The sequence below is a fragment of the Pseudophryne corroboree genome, chromosome 1 (genome assembly GCF_028390025.1).
Source record: "Pseudophryne corroboree isolate aPseCor3 chromosome 1, aPseCor3.hap2, whole genome shotgun sequence".
NCBI classification, from domain to species: Eukaryota; Metazoa; Chordata; class Amphibia; order Anura; family Myobatrachidae; genus Pseudophryne; species Pseudophryne corroboree.
In genome coordinates, this window is record NC_086444.1 from 1,066,025,491 (window position 1) to 1,066,041,222 (window position 15,732).

The 15,732-nt window shown below is 42.9% G+C and overlaps 1 protein-coding gene across 5 annotated transcripts in view; it reads right to left on the reverse strand.

The window, feature by feature from the left end:
• The window catches only part of DCUN1D4 (defective in cullin neddylation 1 domain containing 4), a 155,010-nt gene that overhangs the window by 43,887 nt on the left and 95,391 nt on the right, over positions 1–15,732 (reverse strand). For all 5 annotated transcript variants that reach the window (XM_063920949.1, XM_063920947.1, XM_063920948.1 and 2 more), the window contains one exon: positions 7,858–7,949. In XM_063920949.1, the coding sequence (XP_063777019.1) occupies positions 7,858–7,949 (92 nt within the window). The remainder of the gene's footprint in view (positions 1–7,857; positions 7,950–15,732) is intronic.

A 15,732-nucleotide genomic window follows, 5' to 3' on the forward strand; every position in this document is an offset into this window, starting at 1 on the left:
TGCCAAATACTATTTGTCTTCATTGGGAACCAAGAGACTCTGTGATTGTTCTTACGCTCAGGTTGCTTAGTAGACAGGTGGGAAGGACCATACCAAGTTTTGTTGACAGCACTATCCCAGTGAAAGTAGCCGAGAGAGAGACTTGGGTCCACGATTCCCATTGCAGGAAAGTCGGTAGTCCGGAAGGAACTCGTAAATGGAGTGAGATCGCAAAAGTATCACCAGAGACTCTGTTCCGTGAAGACTGAGAGGCGGCACTGTTGAACACTACCTGAGCGTACTAAAGGATTGCAGAAAGACCAGTCATTGTAATTGATTTGTTATGAACAAGAGTTGTTTTGTTCTATTTCTCTTTTCTCTCTTTCCCGCTGACAAACATTTATTTTCAGGATATTCTATTTTTGCGAGGTTTTTTTTATGAGGAGTCGAGTGTGGGACTGGAACTGGTTCTGGAGGAAGGACTGATTTCCTTATAGGATCCCAGGATTAGCCGATCAGTTTGTTAAAGTCAGAGAAAAATCAAAGGTCTAGTAGTTATGGAGTTCAGAGGTAATCAGGAAAAAACAGACAATGACTATTCACACATTGCAGATAAAGAGCTCATTAATATATGTGGAAGAAAGGTTTATGAGTGGCTCTCCCCGAACTCCAAAGGTTTATGTTATTTAGGAATGACACTACTTATAACCCTTGTTCAATTATAAAACAGACCTAGCATGCGTTCCAAAAATGGAAACAATGTTCATAAAATGATAGGACTATGTAGATCATGAAAATGTTATATGTCACTTTCACGATTTGTTTGTGTCTTCATCTACCCAGCAGAACCTCAATCGAATCCAAACATCAGTGTACAAAGACGTAGGTACATGTATGTGTGAAATGTTCGTCGCAAATCAGACATTATAGGCCAAAGCACTGTCCCAGCATACTCTATAGGTTGAATGTTGTCCCACACCCAACCAGTGGTTACGTGACCGCCGAGTGCATATAGAGGATGTCTCGTCCTCTTCCCTGTCTTCCCCAAATATAGACAAGTGTCTGATTTTCAAAATGAATACAGACTTGTGTCTAGGTCACCGATTATTGTCTGAAATATTTTTTCTTATGTTAATAATTGATGGCAGTTATTGGTGGACTGTCGAAGTCAAAAATATTACATAAAAAGAACATACAAACTACACACATTATGAGTCGCTATACTTGCAAATACGCGCAGCAAGCACAGCAATATATGGTAACACACGCATTTACACGGACATGCCACAGAGATGGATTCAACACTTATTTCATACAGTACATAATTATAATAATATCAAGCGCCAGACATCATGATGATTTAAAATTATATAATAAGTAATGTCATGTATGTGTATTATTTGAACGAAGCCAGATACACCTGTCATATTTACTATTAAAACAACCAGATTAATGTGTAGATTCATTTGATACTTGTTAAGTTGTAGGACATTGCAACAAATAGTTATGATTAAATGTATGTAAGCTAAAATCACTTTTATTAGAACAATAGATATTCCAAACAGGTAGTGGACAGGAAGCTCAGGCCAGCCCTTGGATGTCTTCAAGGCACCTGTTTAACATACGAACAAACCAGTGACTCATCATGAATGAGAAAGTCCCCTCCCCCAAACTAGATAACACATTGCTGATCACACAGAAGGCAGTTGCTGTTTTGGACTAGACGATGATGGAGTTGCTGCCAGATCAGTTCCTGTATTTATTTGCTGAGAGAGATATTAAGAGGATGCATTGAAAGATATGGTAATTGTATCGCTGGCCTGTAACTGTATGTATTAACTGCTTACTGTATAAATTGTAATAATGTAATTATGTGTATACTGTACATTGTAATATATTGAATCCATATCCTTTTAATAACAAATATACATCAATGAGCTTTGGAACTCAGATAATGTGTGGGTGTATTGTTTTCTCTTATGGCATGCAGTGTTTTGCGATGTACAGCGCACTTTTATCGTATATGGTAATAAAATGCGCCTGGCATCTGCAGTATATATTAGAGTGGGCATTTTAAATATTTGTAAGGAAGCAATTTGGCATTCACAACCAACAAAAATTTCAGCCGCAACTGCCAGGAAAATTGTTCGGGATGCAAAGAAAAATCCACAAATAACTTCAGCTGAAATACAGGACTCTCTGAAAAAAGTGGTGTGGTTGTTTCAAGATGCACAGTAAGGAGGCATTTGAAGAGAAATGGGCTGCATGGTCGAGTCGCCAGAAGAAAGCCATTACTACACAAATGCCACAAAGCATCCCGCTTACAATACTCCAAACAGAACAGAGACAAGCCTCAAAACTTCTGGAACAAAGTAATTTGGAGTGATGAGACCAAAATTGAACTTTTTAGCCACAACCATAAACGTTACATTTAGAGAGGAGTCAACAAGGCCTATAATGAAAGGTACACCATTACCACTGTGAAACACGGAGGTGGATCACTGATGTTTTGAGGATGTGTGAGCTACAAAGGCACTGGAACTTGGTCAAAATTTATGGCAAGATGAATGCAGCATGTTATCAGAAAATTCTGGAGGAAAATTTGCACTCATCAGCCCGGAAGCTGCGCATGGGACGTACTTGGACGTTCCAACATGATAATGATCCAAAACACAAGGCCAAGTCGACCTGTCATTGGCTACAGCAGAATAAAGTGAAGGTTCTGGAGTGGCCATCTCAGTCTCCTGACCTCAATATCATTGAGCCACTCTGGGGAGATCTCAAACGCACAGTTCATGCAAGACAGCCCAAGAATTTACAGGAACTGGAGGCTTTTTGCCAAGAAGAATGGGCAGCTTTACCATCTGAGAAAATAAAGAGCCTCATCCACAGCTACCACAAAAGACTTCAAGCTGTCATCGATGTTAAAGGGGGCAATACACGGTATTAAGAACTAGGGTATGGAAACTTTTGATCAGGGTCATTTGGGTAGTTTCTGTTGTCATTATGATTTAAAAAGAGTAAACAGTTGTTTGACAATAAATGGCTTCACCCAACCACTAACCATGAGTGAAAGAAAAGTTTGTGAGTTATTATTCCTATTCTCTGACAAATGGCCAGAAAATCACAAATTCTGCTAGGGTATGTAAACTTATGAGCACAACTGTGTATATTATATATATATATATATATATATATATACAGAAGACAAAAACTGCGGCACTCAGGGTATTTTGCTTGAAAAAACTTGTATTAAAGAATTCAATTACATGGCGCACCCGCGCCCCACCAACGTTTCGGGGATTCCAACCCCTTTGTCAAGGTGTAGGTGAAAGAAAAGAAATAAGACCATACTCACCCTATTTAAGGACAGGGACCCGCCACACACCGTGCAGAGCAGTTCCCGCTTCTCCGTCCACGCGTGTCAGATGGCGCCGGAAGATGACGTAGGGTGGCGCACTCAGGCGCGTCGTTGTGATTCCGTCGCCCGGCAACCTGCTGTGTTGCCGGCCTGTTGCCTAGCAACCCTCGCATCGTGACATCGGGACGGAGGCCCGGGAGCTGCAATAAAGAAAGAGAAAACACAATACCACAAACTGTTGTCACCATGAAAATAGTGCTGCTGCATGCTAAATACAGAAAGATGTTCCAGTGGACAGGGTCCCACAGGCCTTACGATACAGTATATTATTTAGGCCACAGGCATACAGTGCGCACTGTATGCCTGTGGCCTAAATAATATACTGTATCGTAAGGCCTGTGGGACCCTGTCCCTGGATATGTAACACTTAAACTGTATGTGGCCTATATCTCTCTTCCTTTCACTAAGGGGCACAGTGGGGTTCGGACACCTGATTTTCATCCCAGCCTGTCACAGGTATTCTATGTCTGCCCCCTTTCCTTGCGGGTGATCCACGCATTTATTTCACCCTAATTACATGTTTTTCAACACACAGACGGGTTTTACCTTCCCTCTACAGCATGGGCTTATTAAGTACCTAGGGCCACTGGAACATCTTTCTGTATTTAGCATGCAGCAGCACTATTTTCATGGTGACAACAGTTTGTGGTATTGTGTTTTCTCTTTCTTTATTGCAGCTCCCGGGCCTCCGTCCCGATGTCACGATGCGAGGGTTGCTAGGCAACAGGCCGGCAACACAGCAGGTTGCCAGGCGACGGAATCACAACGACGCGCCTGAGTGCGCCACCCTACGTCATCTTCCGGCGCCATCTGACACGCGTGGACGGAGAAGCGGGAACTGCTCTGCACGGTGTGTGGCGGGTCCCTGTCCTTAAATAGGGTGAGTATGGTCTTATTTCTTTTCTTTTCTTTCACCTACACCTTGACAAAGGGGTTGGAATCCCCGAAACGTTGGTGGGGCGCGGGTGCGCCATGTAATTGAATTCTTTAATACAAGTTTTTTCAAGCAAAAGACCCTGAGTGCCGCAGTTTTTGTCTTCTGTATCAGCATCCACTCTGGGGGCACCGGGGCAGCTATTTAAACGGAGGGAGTGCCGGTCTTTGGACTATTGTGTATGTGTATATATATATATATATATATATATATATATATACACACACACACACACACACACACACACACACACACCCCACACTTATCTGTTGGTTCTTTCAGTGAAGTGACAGTGGTGACGAGCGGAGTGGACAACACTACGAGGCGGGTGACATAAGAATCCACCGGCGGCGGTGGAATCTCCCATTTGTTACACAACTCTGCAGGGAGAGGATAGCGAGCCAAGGCCCGTTTATGCAGAGGAGATTTTTTTTTTCCTGGATAAGACCACGGTCCCCACCTGATGTCCGTGGTCAGAATTGGGTATTACAGTTTTAACCACCTTCTGCCGTTTCAACATATCAGTTTTCTTCTTAGCCACAGTAGTGGAATCCACACCATCAGTGAATTGTAGGGTATGATTAAGAGCAACCACTAAGGCAGGAACATCAATCTGCAAGGGGGAATAATCAGAAATACAGAGTTGTGTCTGACAGGACCGTATGCTCCCCTTCCCCCCCCCTCCTCTTCAGATAAAACATCAGAGAGGATTGTGGATTGTGAGGAGGAAGCAGCCTGCTTAAAGGACCCAGGGACACAATTTGTGACTTAGTTACACAGGTGGTCCCACAGGGGGCGCTAGGTGTTCCACCAGAGTACCCAGTAGGTTGGTGAATGCAGAGGTAGGCTCCAGTGTAGATGCAGGAGTTGCGGACTAATTGGGAGAAGTATGACAAATAGTACACAGACCATTATACAACACTTCCCCCACTGGTAAATCCTGGAGAATGCTCTGCATGATGCAGGAGCTTCTACTGATTTACTGTCCTTTCTGTTAGACATTATGGGGGTAATTTCGAGTTGATCGCAGCATCAAATTTGTTAGCAGTTTGGCAAAACCATGTGCACTGCAGGGGGGGGCAGATATAACATTTGCAGAGAGAGTTAGATTTGGGCGGGTTATATTGTTTCTGTGCAGGGTAAATACTGGCTGCTTTATTTTTACACTGCAATTTAGATTTCAGTTTGAACACACCCCACCCAAATGGAACTCTCTCTGCAAATGTTATATCTGCCACACCTGCAGTGCAAATGGTTTTGTCCAACTGCTAACAAATTTGGTGCTGCGATCAACTCGGAATCACCCCCTATGTGAGAATGCAACAACAGAGCGACTTCTGGGGTGATTCAGACCTTATCGCACGAAGGTGGTTTTTTGCAGTGCTATGATCAGGTAGGTGTCACCTATAGGGTGGAGGGGGTAAACGCTGTGCAGGGGTGCGATCGCTTGTGCAGTCTCTGCACAGCTCAGAACTTACTCAGCCGCTGCGACGATCCGGCCTGGAGCCGACGTCAGGAACCATCCCTTGAAACGGCTGGACACGCCTGCGTTCGCCTGGACACTCCTCAAAAACGGACAGTTGACACCCATAAACGGCCTCTTCCTGTTAATCTTCTTGCGATTGCTTTCTTTGTTAAAACCATTGCTATCCGGCGATCCCTGTCGTGGTGTCCGCCGCACCTGCACATTGCGCAGCAAACGCATGCGCAGTTCAGACCCGATCACACCGCTGCAAAAAAATGCTAGCGTGCGATCGGGTCTGAATAACCCCCTTAGTACGATAAAGCCAGACAAATACAATACCTGCAAATAAATACGGTATTATGCAACTGAATACAGTAGAATATACGTATTGAATAAATACTGTGTCACACTATATTAGCGGACCCAGATGCACCTATCCCTTAGGGTACAGAATATAGTGACAGTTATATCTGGGAAACACAGAGTGAAACCACACAGAAGATACAGGCACACAGTCACAGGCAATGCAGAAATTATCACAATAAAGCTGCACTATATATAGCGGTCCATGACTGGAGGACATATCAGAATACTCGTACATTATATTCTATAACAGTACACTTTCTCAACGCACGCTGTTTGTGTCAGGACATGTAGGATACTCAAGTGAATGTAAAGGTACGGCTCTGTGTACAGGCGGCTTTACATGGGAGACTTTGCCCTGTAATCCCAGAGACCAGCTACTGCTGCTATACTGTTAGATGGCACCCAGTGTCTCTGTGATGGAAAGAGGGAGTCTGAGAGGCAGCTCCAGGGCGGAACAGTGTCCATGACAGCGCTGCGACCCGTCACCCTAGGTCGCTGTTGGAACGCAATTTAATGGCGGGTCCCACCTGGGGAACCCTCTTACCTACTCCCCGTAGCAGGCACGCGAACCAGGAGAGCGGTCTGCGACTCTGTGCCTAAGCCGGACTTCTCCGCCGCAAATACCCGGGAACTGTGCCGCGGGAATATGCGATGCCGCTTGGGAGGTGATGCTGCTGCAGTGCTGAAATGTATCCCTGACATACAGTGCTGACAGCAAAGAGAAGGAATCTTCTTTCAAAAAGTTTTTTCAGGGCTGCCCAGTGCGGCCCTCCTGTTAAGTGACCTGCTGCTGCAGGCACCAACTTGAAACTGGGCTCACAGTGCCTTGAGGCGGGGTTATAGAAAGGCCACAATGCATCTTGTGGACAACCTAAAGCTTTAGCCTGTTGGTGCCTCTGGATCAAGATCCACTCTACACCCCAATATATTTTCCTGTGGAAACCAATGTACCTTGCTGCAGAAATACAGATTTTAGGCACAATAAAGAGCATATAAACAAAGTGGAGTGGACAATATGGAACGTGAGAAGAAAAAGTAGCGTAATAAAGAAAATATAAATGGTGGGAGCACAATACAGGACATATAGTTGGGGAACATATGAATATAGAGGGCTTGATTCAGAGCCACACATTATGTTAATGGAGGGCGCAGTTAAGCGATTATTTTGTTGTATCACTTGCATGCACGACAGCCAGTCCGCATCTGCACATAACAGTTTCACTTAGCGGGGCCTCAACATTTTAGAAACAAGACGACACAACATACAGTTGTGCCTTACTACATCTCTCTCTTTTGTGCCATGTTGCGCAACACACCAGGTGCAATTCCCATGATGTGTACTTTTTCCACAAATTTATAATTTGTATCGGACTTGTCTTTTTGCCTGTTTAACCTCGATTATGTCCTTTTTCCTGAATTTTGCATCTTAGTTTGCCTATCGTGTACTAGGTACTTTGAATTAGTGTTTTGCCGAGGCTAAGTAGCAAAGTCTATTTGGTGCGAATTGATGCTAGGTTATGTGGCATCTGTAGTAACATTACATACTACAACCCAATGTGTTTTCAATCATTTGCCAGTACCACAAGAGATTAGTTCCAAAACAACTATCACACTTCATGAAAGGAGTAAGGGTCATGATGCTAGTTTAGCAGGTAATAACATGCCAACATATCATGAATAAGACACACTTACTGTAGGGAGGTCATTCCTTTTAGCCATTCTTGTAATGTGAAGTAACCCATATTCTGTGCATCCAATTTCCAAGCTAGAACAAGCATAACCACCTGTGGGGAACACGGAGAGAACGATGACTGGCTGAGGGTTTATAGCCACACTAGGGAGCCTACTTGTACAGCCAGAAGCCTATTTGTTACATACTACATTAGACAAGTATTTGTTATATACTATAATGCAAGTATGATACACATGCCCTTACATACCATGAGTTACAACCCCCCCTCCCCCTCAAAAAAAAACAAAAAACCCAAACACTACAAATGGAACATTTTCAGATAGACATGCAATTTACCTACTCAATACACAAAAGTACATTACAAATGTTAACTATTTTTGTTGTTTTATGTATCTCATCTGTAGTTATCAAAGCAATTTAGCACACTGAAGTCATCTTTTAAGCGGATCTAACTTATGTGACTAGTACTTTACTAGCAATAGTGTTTGTGTGGTGGTCAGATGGCTATACATAAACTACTCAGTCACCCTAGAATATTAGACATTTAAGCCGGTTTCTAAACTAATGTTTGAAACCAGGGGAAAAAAAACAAAAAACAAATATAACTTTTGTCTTACATTAATGTAATCGTAAACGGTCATACAACTAAAGGACAAATGATAGAAACACCTGGTCATTTGAGGGAAACCAAGCAAATTGAATGTAACAGCTTCCACACAGGTGTGGCTCATGTGTGAAATCAGTATATGACATACCAGCATGTTCAGAGTGTATAGAACTAGATTGTCATGATTACCTATAATTATTGCTTGCATTGCTGTAAGAGAACCTCAGTGACTCTGAACCTTTGGCAGACACTTCAGTCACCAAGAGAGTTCCATGTGATATTGTTTTAAGAGCAACAGTGACAAAGGCTATTTCAGCATGAAAAAAGGAAAACTCATGTCAGCAAAAGGAAACAGTGGATGGAAGCGCATACTCCAAGAATAATTCCAAGACCAAGGTGATACAGACAAGCAATTGCAGATCAAATAACTGCACATTTGCAACATGTGACGTTAGCAGACAGTCTAATTAATGGGATGAAGAAAACTTGCCGGCAGTCAGGATCCCGGCGTCCCAGGGATATTCCCACTCATGGGTGTCCATGACACCCGTAGAGTTGGAACAGATCATGTGGCGAGCGCAGCGTGCCACAGAGTTCGCAGCCTGGTGAATGCAGCGAGCCTGCCAGGGAACTGGAGGTGCTCAACCCACTGCTGGCATTCTGGTGGGCGGGATGCCGCTATATGGATATACACAGCCAGCATCCCATCCGCCAGTAATACATATCGAACCCTAATCAAGATAGTCTGACCAAAACATCAAAGAGCAGGTTCCAATCCATAAATGCGTCATCCCATGCAAGCCTGGTCAGTCCCAGGCAGTGTAAGAAAATTTCCAGTTAGAGTGCCCATCAAAAAGGCCCTGGGGAGAATACTGCTTAAGATTGGATTTCATAAAATGGATAAAGTTATCTCATAGAGAAGGTGTTTCTCCAGCACTTCAATTATGGGCAAGTAAAATGGTGATTTTCAGTATTAGAAAATTTCCAGTGTTCCAAAGTAGTCTCCAAGAGACAAGCTGGCTAAAGTTTTTTCCAAAAATGTCTCCAATATCATCAATTTTGTATTATCAAATTACGTTAATGATCGCTAGTTAAACCTGATTCAATAATTTTTTTTTTTTTTTAAATAAAGTATTTTTATTTCGAAGGAGAGTAGTTTGCATACAGACATTGCATAACAGGAACACATTAAACACGTAATGACATGTCCTCATCGGGGAACAGCATTCACTTTCGACTTATTTTTAAACTATGTCATTTGCTCATAGGCGCATAGGAATGTACAGTTATATATACCATTATTTTGCATTATCCGTACTCTCTAGTATTCATGAAATCACATTATACTTTGTTTTGTCCCCCCCCCCCTCAAATATAACTCTTACGGACAATCCGTCTGAGTAAAACCCTTTAAAAGAGAAGAAAACAATCAGAAACCAAACACAGAGAACCCCAGAAATAAAAAAATTAAAAAAACAAAGAGACAAAAAACATTATGGGGAAGAGGACGCATTGGGGGATACTAGCACTCTAAATCCTACCCTGTCCAGATGGGCACAGAGCCACTCTCTCATTCACAACCCATTGGGTGAGAGGGAAGCCTATGGCCCTAGAAGATCATAACTTGGCAAATCCAGGACCTGTTAGTAACCCTATCACCATTAAGTTGTAGGGTCTGGGACGGAGTATATGGATTCCAGCCATGGAGACCAAATTCTTTCAAATTTAGCGGAGGCATTGTGTTTCATATAAATGTATCGTTCCTTAAAAACAGTGTCGTTTATTAGTGCCTTAAGAGCGGGGAGTGTAGGGCCCTTAGGGGCCATCCATAGCCTCGCAATGCTCACCTTCGCCATTGCACATATGTTGCGAGCATATAGGCCCTCTGGACCAGACACAAAGTCAGAGCTACCCATTCCCAGGATGCAAAATTGCGGAGTAAGCATGGCCTCGTCCACCCCTGTGTTCCCCAGAATCGATCCGACCCCCGCCCAGAAAGCCCGCAGAATCGGACAATCCCAAATGAGGTGCCAAAAAGTACCTGCACTCATCCCACACTTAGGGCAGTCACCCACACGACCCGTCCCGAATTTGGCCAGTCTGGCCGGGGTCATATATATTCTATGCAAAAGGAAGTATTGTATCTGTTGATACCTGACGGATTTGGTAACCGTGCACGGAGTTTCCAAAGCAAGGGCCCAGTTCTCTTCATCTATGGGGCCCAGATCCTGCTCCCATTTGACACGGAGACGTGTCAAAGGATCTATATGGAGTTTGGCGAGTAGATAACCATAAGCATGGGAAATCATCTTAACTCGACCCAGCATACTTACAAAAGTCTTAATGGGAAATGGTATAATTTTAGGGGGGGAATTGGCGAATTGGGACTGCAAGGCATGTCTGAGCTGGAGGTATCTAAAAAAAATAGGAGTTAGGCAAATTAAACTCATCTTTTAGTTGTTGGAAGGATTTGAGCGTATTATCCGTATAAAGGTGATTTATGGAAATCACTGATTTAGGGGCCCAAACTTCCCTCCCCTCGAGCGCATACAGTTCAGGGAGCCATTTAGAATACCAGAGGGGGGTGTCCGGGTCCAATCCATCAAATTTCAAAAGAATTTTTAGTGCCTGCCACACCTTCATGGCTTGGTATATAAGAGGAGGGAGGAACCGGGCCAAGCTACCACTCAGCAACACCTGCAGGGGGGATAAGTCGGGGAAGTAGCATTGGACAAATACCCAGTGTAGAGAAGTGACGCCAGTATCCTGTACCCATGCACTAATATGAGACAGCTGAGCGGCATAGTAGTACATCTGAAAGTTTGGCAAGGCCAGACCTCCGTCGCTGCGCAGCCTGGTGAGAGTGTTCAGTTGTATTCTAGGACGTTTGCTAGCCCATATTAAAGAAGACAGGACACTATTCAATTTTCTAAAGAAGGATGGATGAATATATACAGGGGATTGCAGAACCACATATAGAATCTTAGGTAGTATTATCATTTTTACGAGGCTGACCCTGCCAGATACAGTCAATGGAAGCTTACACCAAGTCTTGGATTTACGAGTAATTTGTTGCATGATCGGATCAAGGTTCAAAGGTGTAAAGTCAGAGGGGTCATTGGTTACCTGAATCCCAAGATATTTAAATTTCGCCGTCCAAACTAGCGGTAGGGAGATTTTAGGAGCAGCAGGGGGGGGGGGGGGGCAATCACAGGCATAATAGAGGACTTAGACCAGTTAATATGAAGGCCTGAATATACACCGAACTCCTCAATCAATTGCAACACTGTAGGCATAGACCTGGTGTAATCCTGCAGAGTCGTCAGCGTAAAGGGCAATCCTATCCTCACGAGGGCCGGTATGAATGCCCACCACGCCTGGGTGGGACCTTATTAGACAGGCCAAGGGTTCGATGGCCAGGGCAAACAAGGTTGGGGACAGAGGACATCCCTGCCTGGTCCCGCGAAACAGGCGGAACGAGGGAGAGATATAGCCATTCACTGAGATCCTGGCAGTCGGGTGCTGATAAAGCAATTTAATCCATTTTATAAAATTAGGCCCGAAACCCATAGCTGTCATGACCTCCCATAGATAGGACCACTCGATACTGTCAAATGCCTTGGCGGCATCCAGTGAGACCACTACCGAGTCAGAGGGGAAGTCATATGGGATTTGTAAGATGGTATATAATCTACGTAGGTTAATAGAAGTGGACATCCCTGGCATAAAGCCGGTCTGGTCGGAGTGGATAATGGAAGTAATTACGGTGTTGAGTCGAACTGCTAAAATCTTTGCCAGGATCTTAGCGTCAGTGGGAATCAATGATATCGGTCTATAGGATTCTGGGGATCTAGGGTCTTTTCCGGGCTTCGGGATCACTATAATAATCGCCTCCGCCATAGAGGGGGGAAGTTGATCATTAACAAAAATATCAGAATACAGGGCGTGAAGCCTAGGACCGAAGAAATCAATGTGGGTCTTGTATACCTCTGAGGGGATGCCGTCATAGCCCGGTGCCTTGCCGCTGGGAGACAAGCCAATAGCCGCCGTTACCTCTTCCAGAGTTAAGGGTGCCTCCAGCATCTCAGAGGCCTCCGGGGGGAGTGTGGGTAGGGGAATATTACTTAAATAAGCGGAGAGGTCTGATGTCGAGTCTACCAGTTGTGAACTGTAGACCTCAGCATAGTAGGAGCGGAATAGCTGCGCAATTTCCGGCGTGGTGTTTACAAGGGCGCCATCGCTACCGGTCATCTGAGCAATTGTAGAACCTGGGCGGTCACTGTGCACCAATCGAGAATTTATTTTATTTTTCACAAAAATGCTAAATCAAGCTTAAATAGCTATTTACATGTGGTAATAAAAAATAATAGAAATAAAACTGTAATAACTTATATTATATTATATTATATTATATATATATATATATATATATATATATATATATATATTAAAAAAAAGATTCTCGTGGGAGCCAATATGCCTTTAGTATGACAATATTTAAAAGTTTTTATTCATACAAAAATGAACGATATTTGTAACCTAAACATTCGTCATTGGTACAAATTTCTAAAAGTTCAATAGAACAATATAACAATCTTATACATAGACATTTTTCAGTTGATGTGAGGAATTTACAGTCAGGTGATCACAGTCAGAACTTGAAAGAGATGTATCTCCAACCAGATGCTTGTGGCAGAGGCTTTATTAACCCAATATCGTGAAACCCAACGCGTTTCGTCCGTTAGGACTTCATCGGGGATTTACAATCTTATAGTGAGACAATTTGCACATGGAAAATCAGATGCTCAGGTTCAGAGACAAATCACTTAGTAGGCGAACCCTCAATAGATCTGCAAAGGTGGCTCAGCATCTGTGTAATGAAATCTGAGATTTCATTACACAGATGCTGAGCCACCTTTGCAGATCTATTGAGGGTTCGCCTACTAAGTGATTTGTCTCTGAACCTGAGCATCTGATTTTCCATGTGCAAATTGTCTCACTATAAGATTGTAAATCCCTGATGAAGTCATAACGGACGAAACGCGTTGGCTTTCACGATATTGGGTTAATAAAGCCTCTGCCACAAGCATCTGGTTGGAGATACATCTCTTTCAAGTTCTGACTGTGATCACCTGACTGTAAATTCCTCACATCAACTGAAAAATGTCTATGTATAAGATTGTTATATTGTTTTATTGAACTTTTAGAAATTTGTACCAATGACGAATGTTTAGGTTACAAATATCGTTCATTTTTGTATGAATAAAAACTTTTAAATATTGTCATACTAAAGGCATATTGGCTCCTACGAGAATCTTTTTCTATTTCCATATCTACTCTTAATACCTCATCTGACAGAGGGTATTTCTTAGTGGTTTGAGACTAGCGATATAGCGCAAAAAAAGGGTTATATTTACACACACATACATATACACACACACACACAAGCAGGGTCACCCGACATTGCACTGGTCAGAATTGAAAATCATGGTACCGTATTTTACATCAGGGAAATAGAATGTGCTAGAATTTATTTATTTTTTAATGTTAAAAGATAACGCTCGAAATACTAATTTGATTTTAGTGATTAGAGTGTTTTTTTAATCTTGATTTAAGAATTTTCTAGAAATGTAGATCGTTTGGCTGAAGATAATGGATCAATCTATAAAAGTGTTGTGTATTCTATATGTTTTATGTCACGCTCGGCGTAAGTTGGGGTTCCAACAACCGAGTTTTGGCTGAAGGGACAGCTACATGTGAGGAGAGTAAACGAGGTGGCTGAATGTAATTCCTCCTCATGGGGTGGAAGCCAAACTAAGTGTTAACGTTGGCCGGAGGGCGTAAAGAAAAGGAGGACTTCGTAGGAAGATAACTGTAGTTTTAATGAATAATAGGACTGTACACGAATATTGGAGAAATAGAAGAAACTGGAAGAATTAGAGTCTATGGTTAAATGTCTTGAAGAGTGAAGCTGAAGAACTCCAGTAAAGAAGAACTGAAGACTGTGTTTTATGATTAAAAGACAAGGCTGAAGTACTTGGACTTTGAAGAAATGAAGACTGTGATTTGTGATTGAAAGATGAGGCTGAAGAACTTGGATTTTGAAGAAACGAAGACGTCTGCGGGAACCGCCGTTAGCACCTGGAGCTCCTCTATGACCTGGCACCCTGTGAGCGCTTCCACGAGTAGCAACCGATGGATGAGAGCAACCAGGACCAGGGAACCAAAAGTAACCTGGGAGCACAGAGCTGGAGAACCTTTCACAAGGAGGTAACTTGAAGCACTGGCACTCTCCCTCTAAACCAGCCCCCTTTTGTAAGGGGAGAACATGCAGGATTGGCTGGACACAGATTGGGAACTTAATTGGTAATACTCTGGTCTCCAACATGGCTGCCCCCAGCATAAAAAAAACAAACATTTTACTGACCCTCTCTGATTTTTATGAAATTTGGTGTACCAGTAGGATGGGGGGGGGGGGGGAGGGGAACTAATGTACACCAAATTTCAACATCATAGGTAGGTTGGATATTTTTGGAGGTGGAGCCATTGAAAGATGAACAAAATATGCAATTTTACTGCCGCGGGGGTCTTTTCGTTTGCCTGTAACTTGAGTTCTAATTAAGACAGAGAGATTAAATTAGTGTCATTTTGAAGCTTATGACTAGATCTTTTCACTTAAATTTTAATTTAGTAAGGTAGTACTAAAAAAAGTTTAATAACCTTTGACCATGACTTTGACCTCAATTTTTTAAAATAGGGATATTTTTTTTTATTATTTTTTTGATGAGTTCTCCCATATTTCATTTAAACATGTACCAAATTTCACTTTGGGATTCCCATGGGATAATGCGATAACAATAATTTACTGACAAGCAGGTGACATACTTAGCTGTTAGCACACAGCTTTAGCCAGCTTCTGTCTCTGACACACTATACTGTGTCACCACTAGAGGACCTTACCACAGCGATCCCCATCGCAGCGCCCGGCTCTCCAGATCCTCGGCCCCCGGCCCTTGGCAGCCGCACATCCGTCCAGGAGGACCTGCCGCCGCAGCCGTGCCAGTCAGCGGGACGGTAACCCGCGGGAGCACCCGCCGGAGGTAAGGCTCCGCAGCCTGACATTTTAGAGTTTTAATTTAAAACCATAGTACCGAATGTTGTATGCGAAAAATGTAAATTTTTTAAAACATACTTTGTATTTTTTTTCTTGTTAAATATTATGATTTACATGATTCTGTGCACAAATGACAAAATTTAAATGTGATTT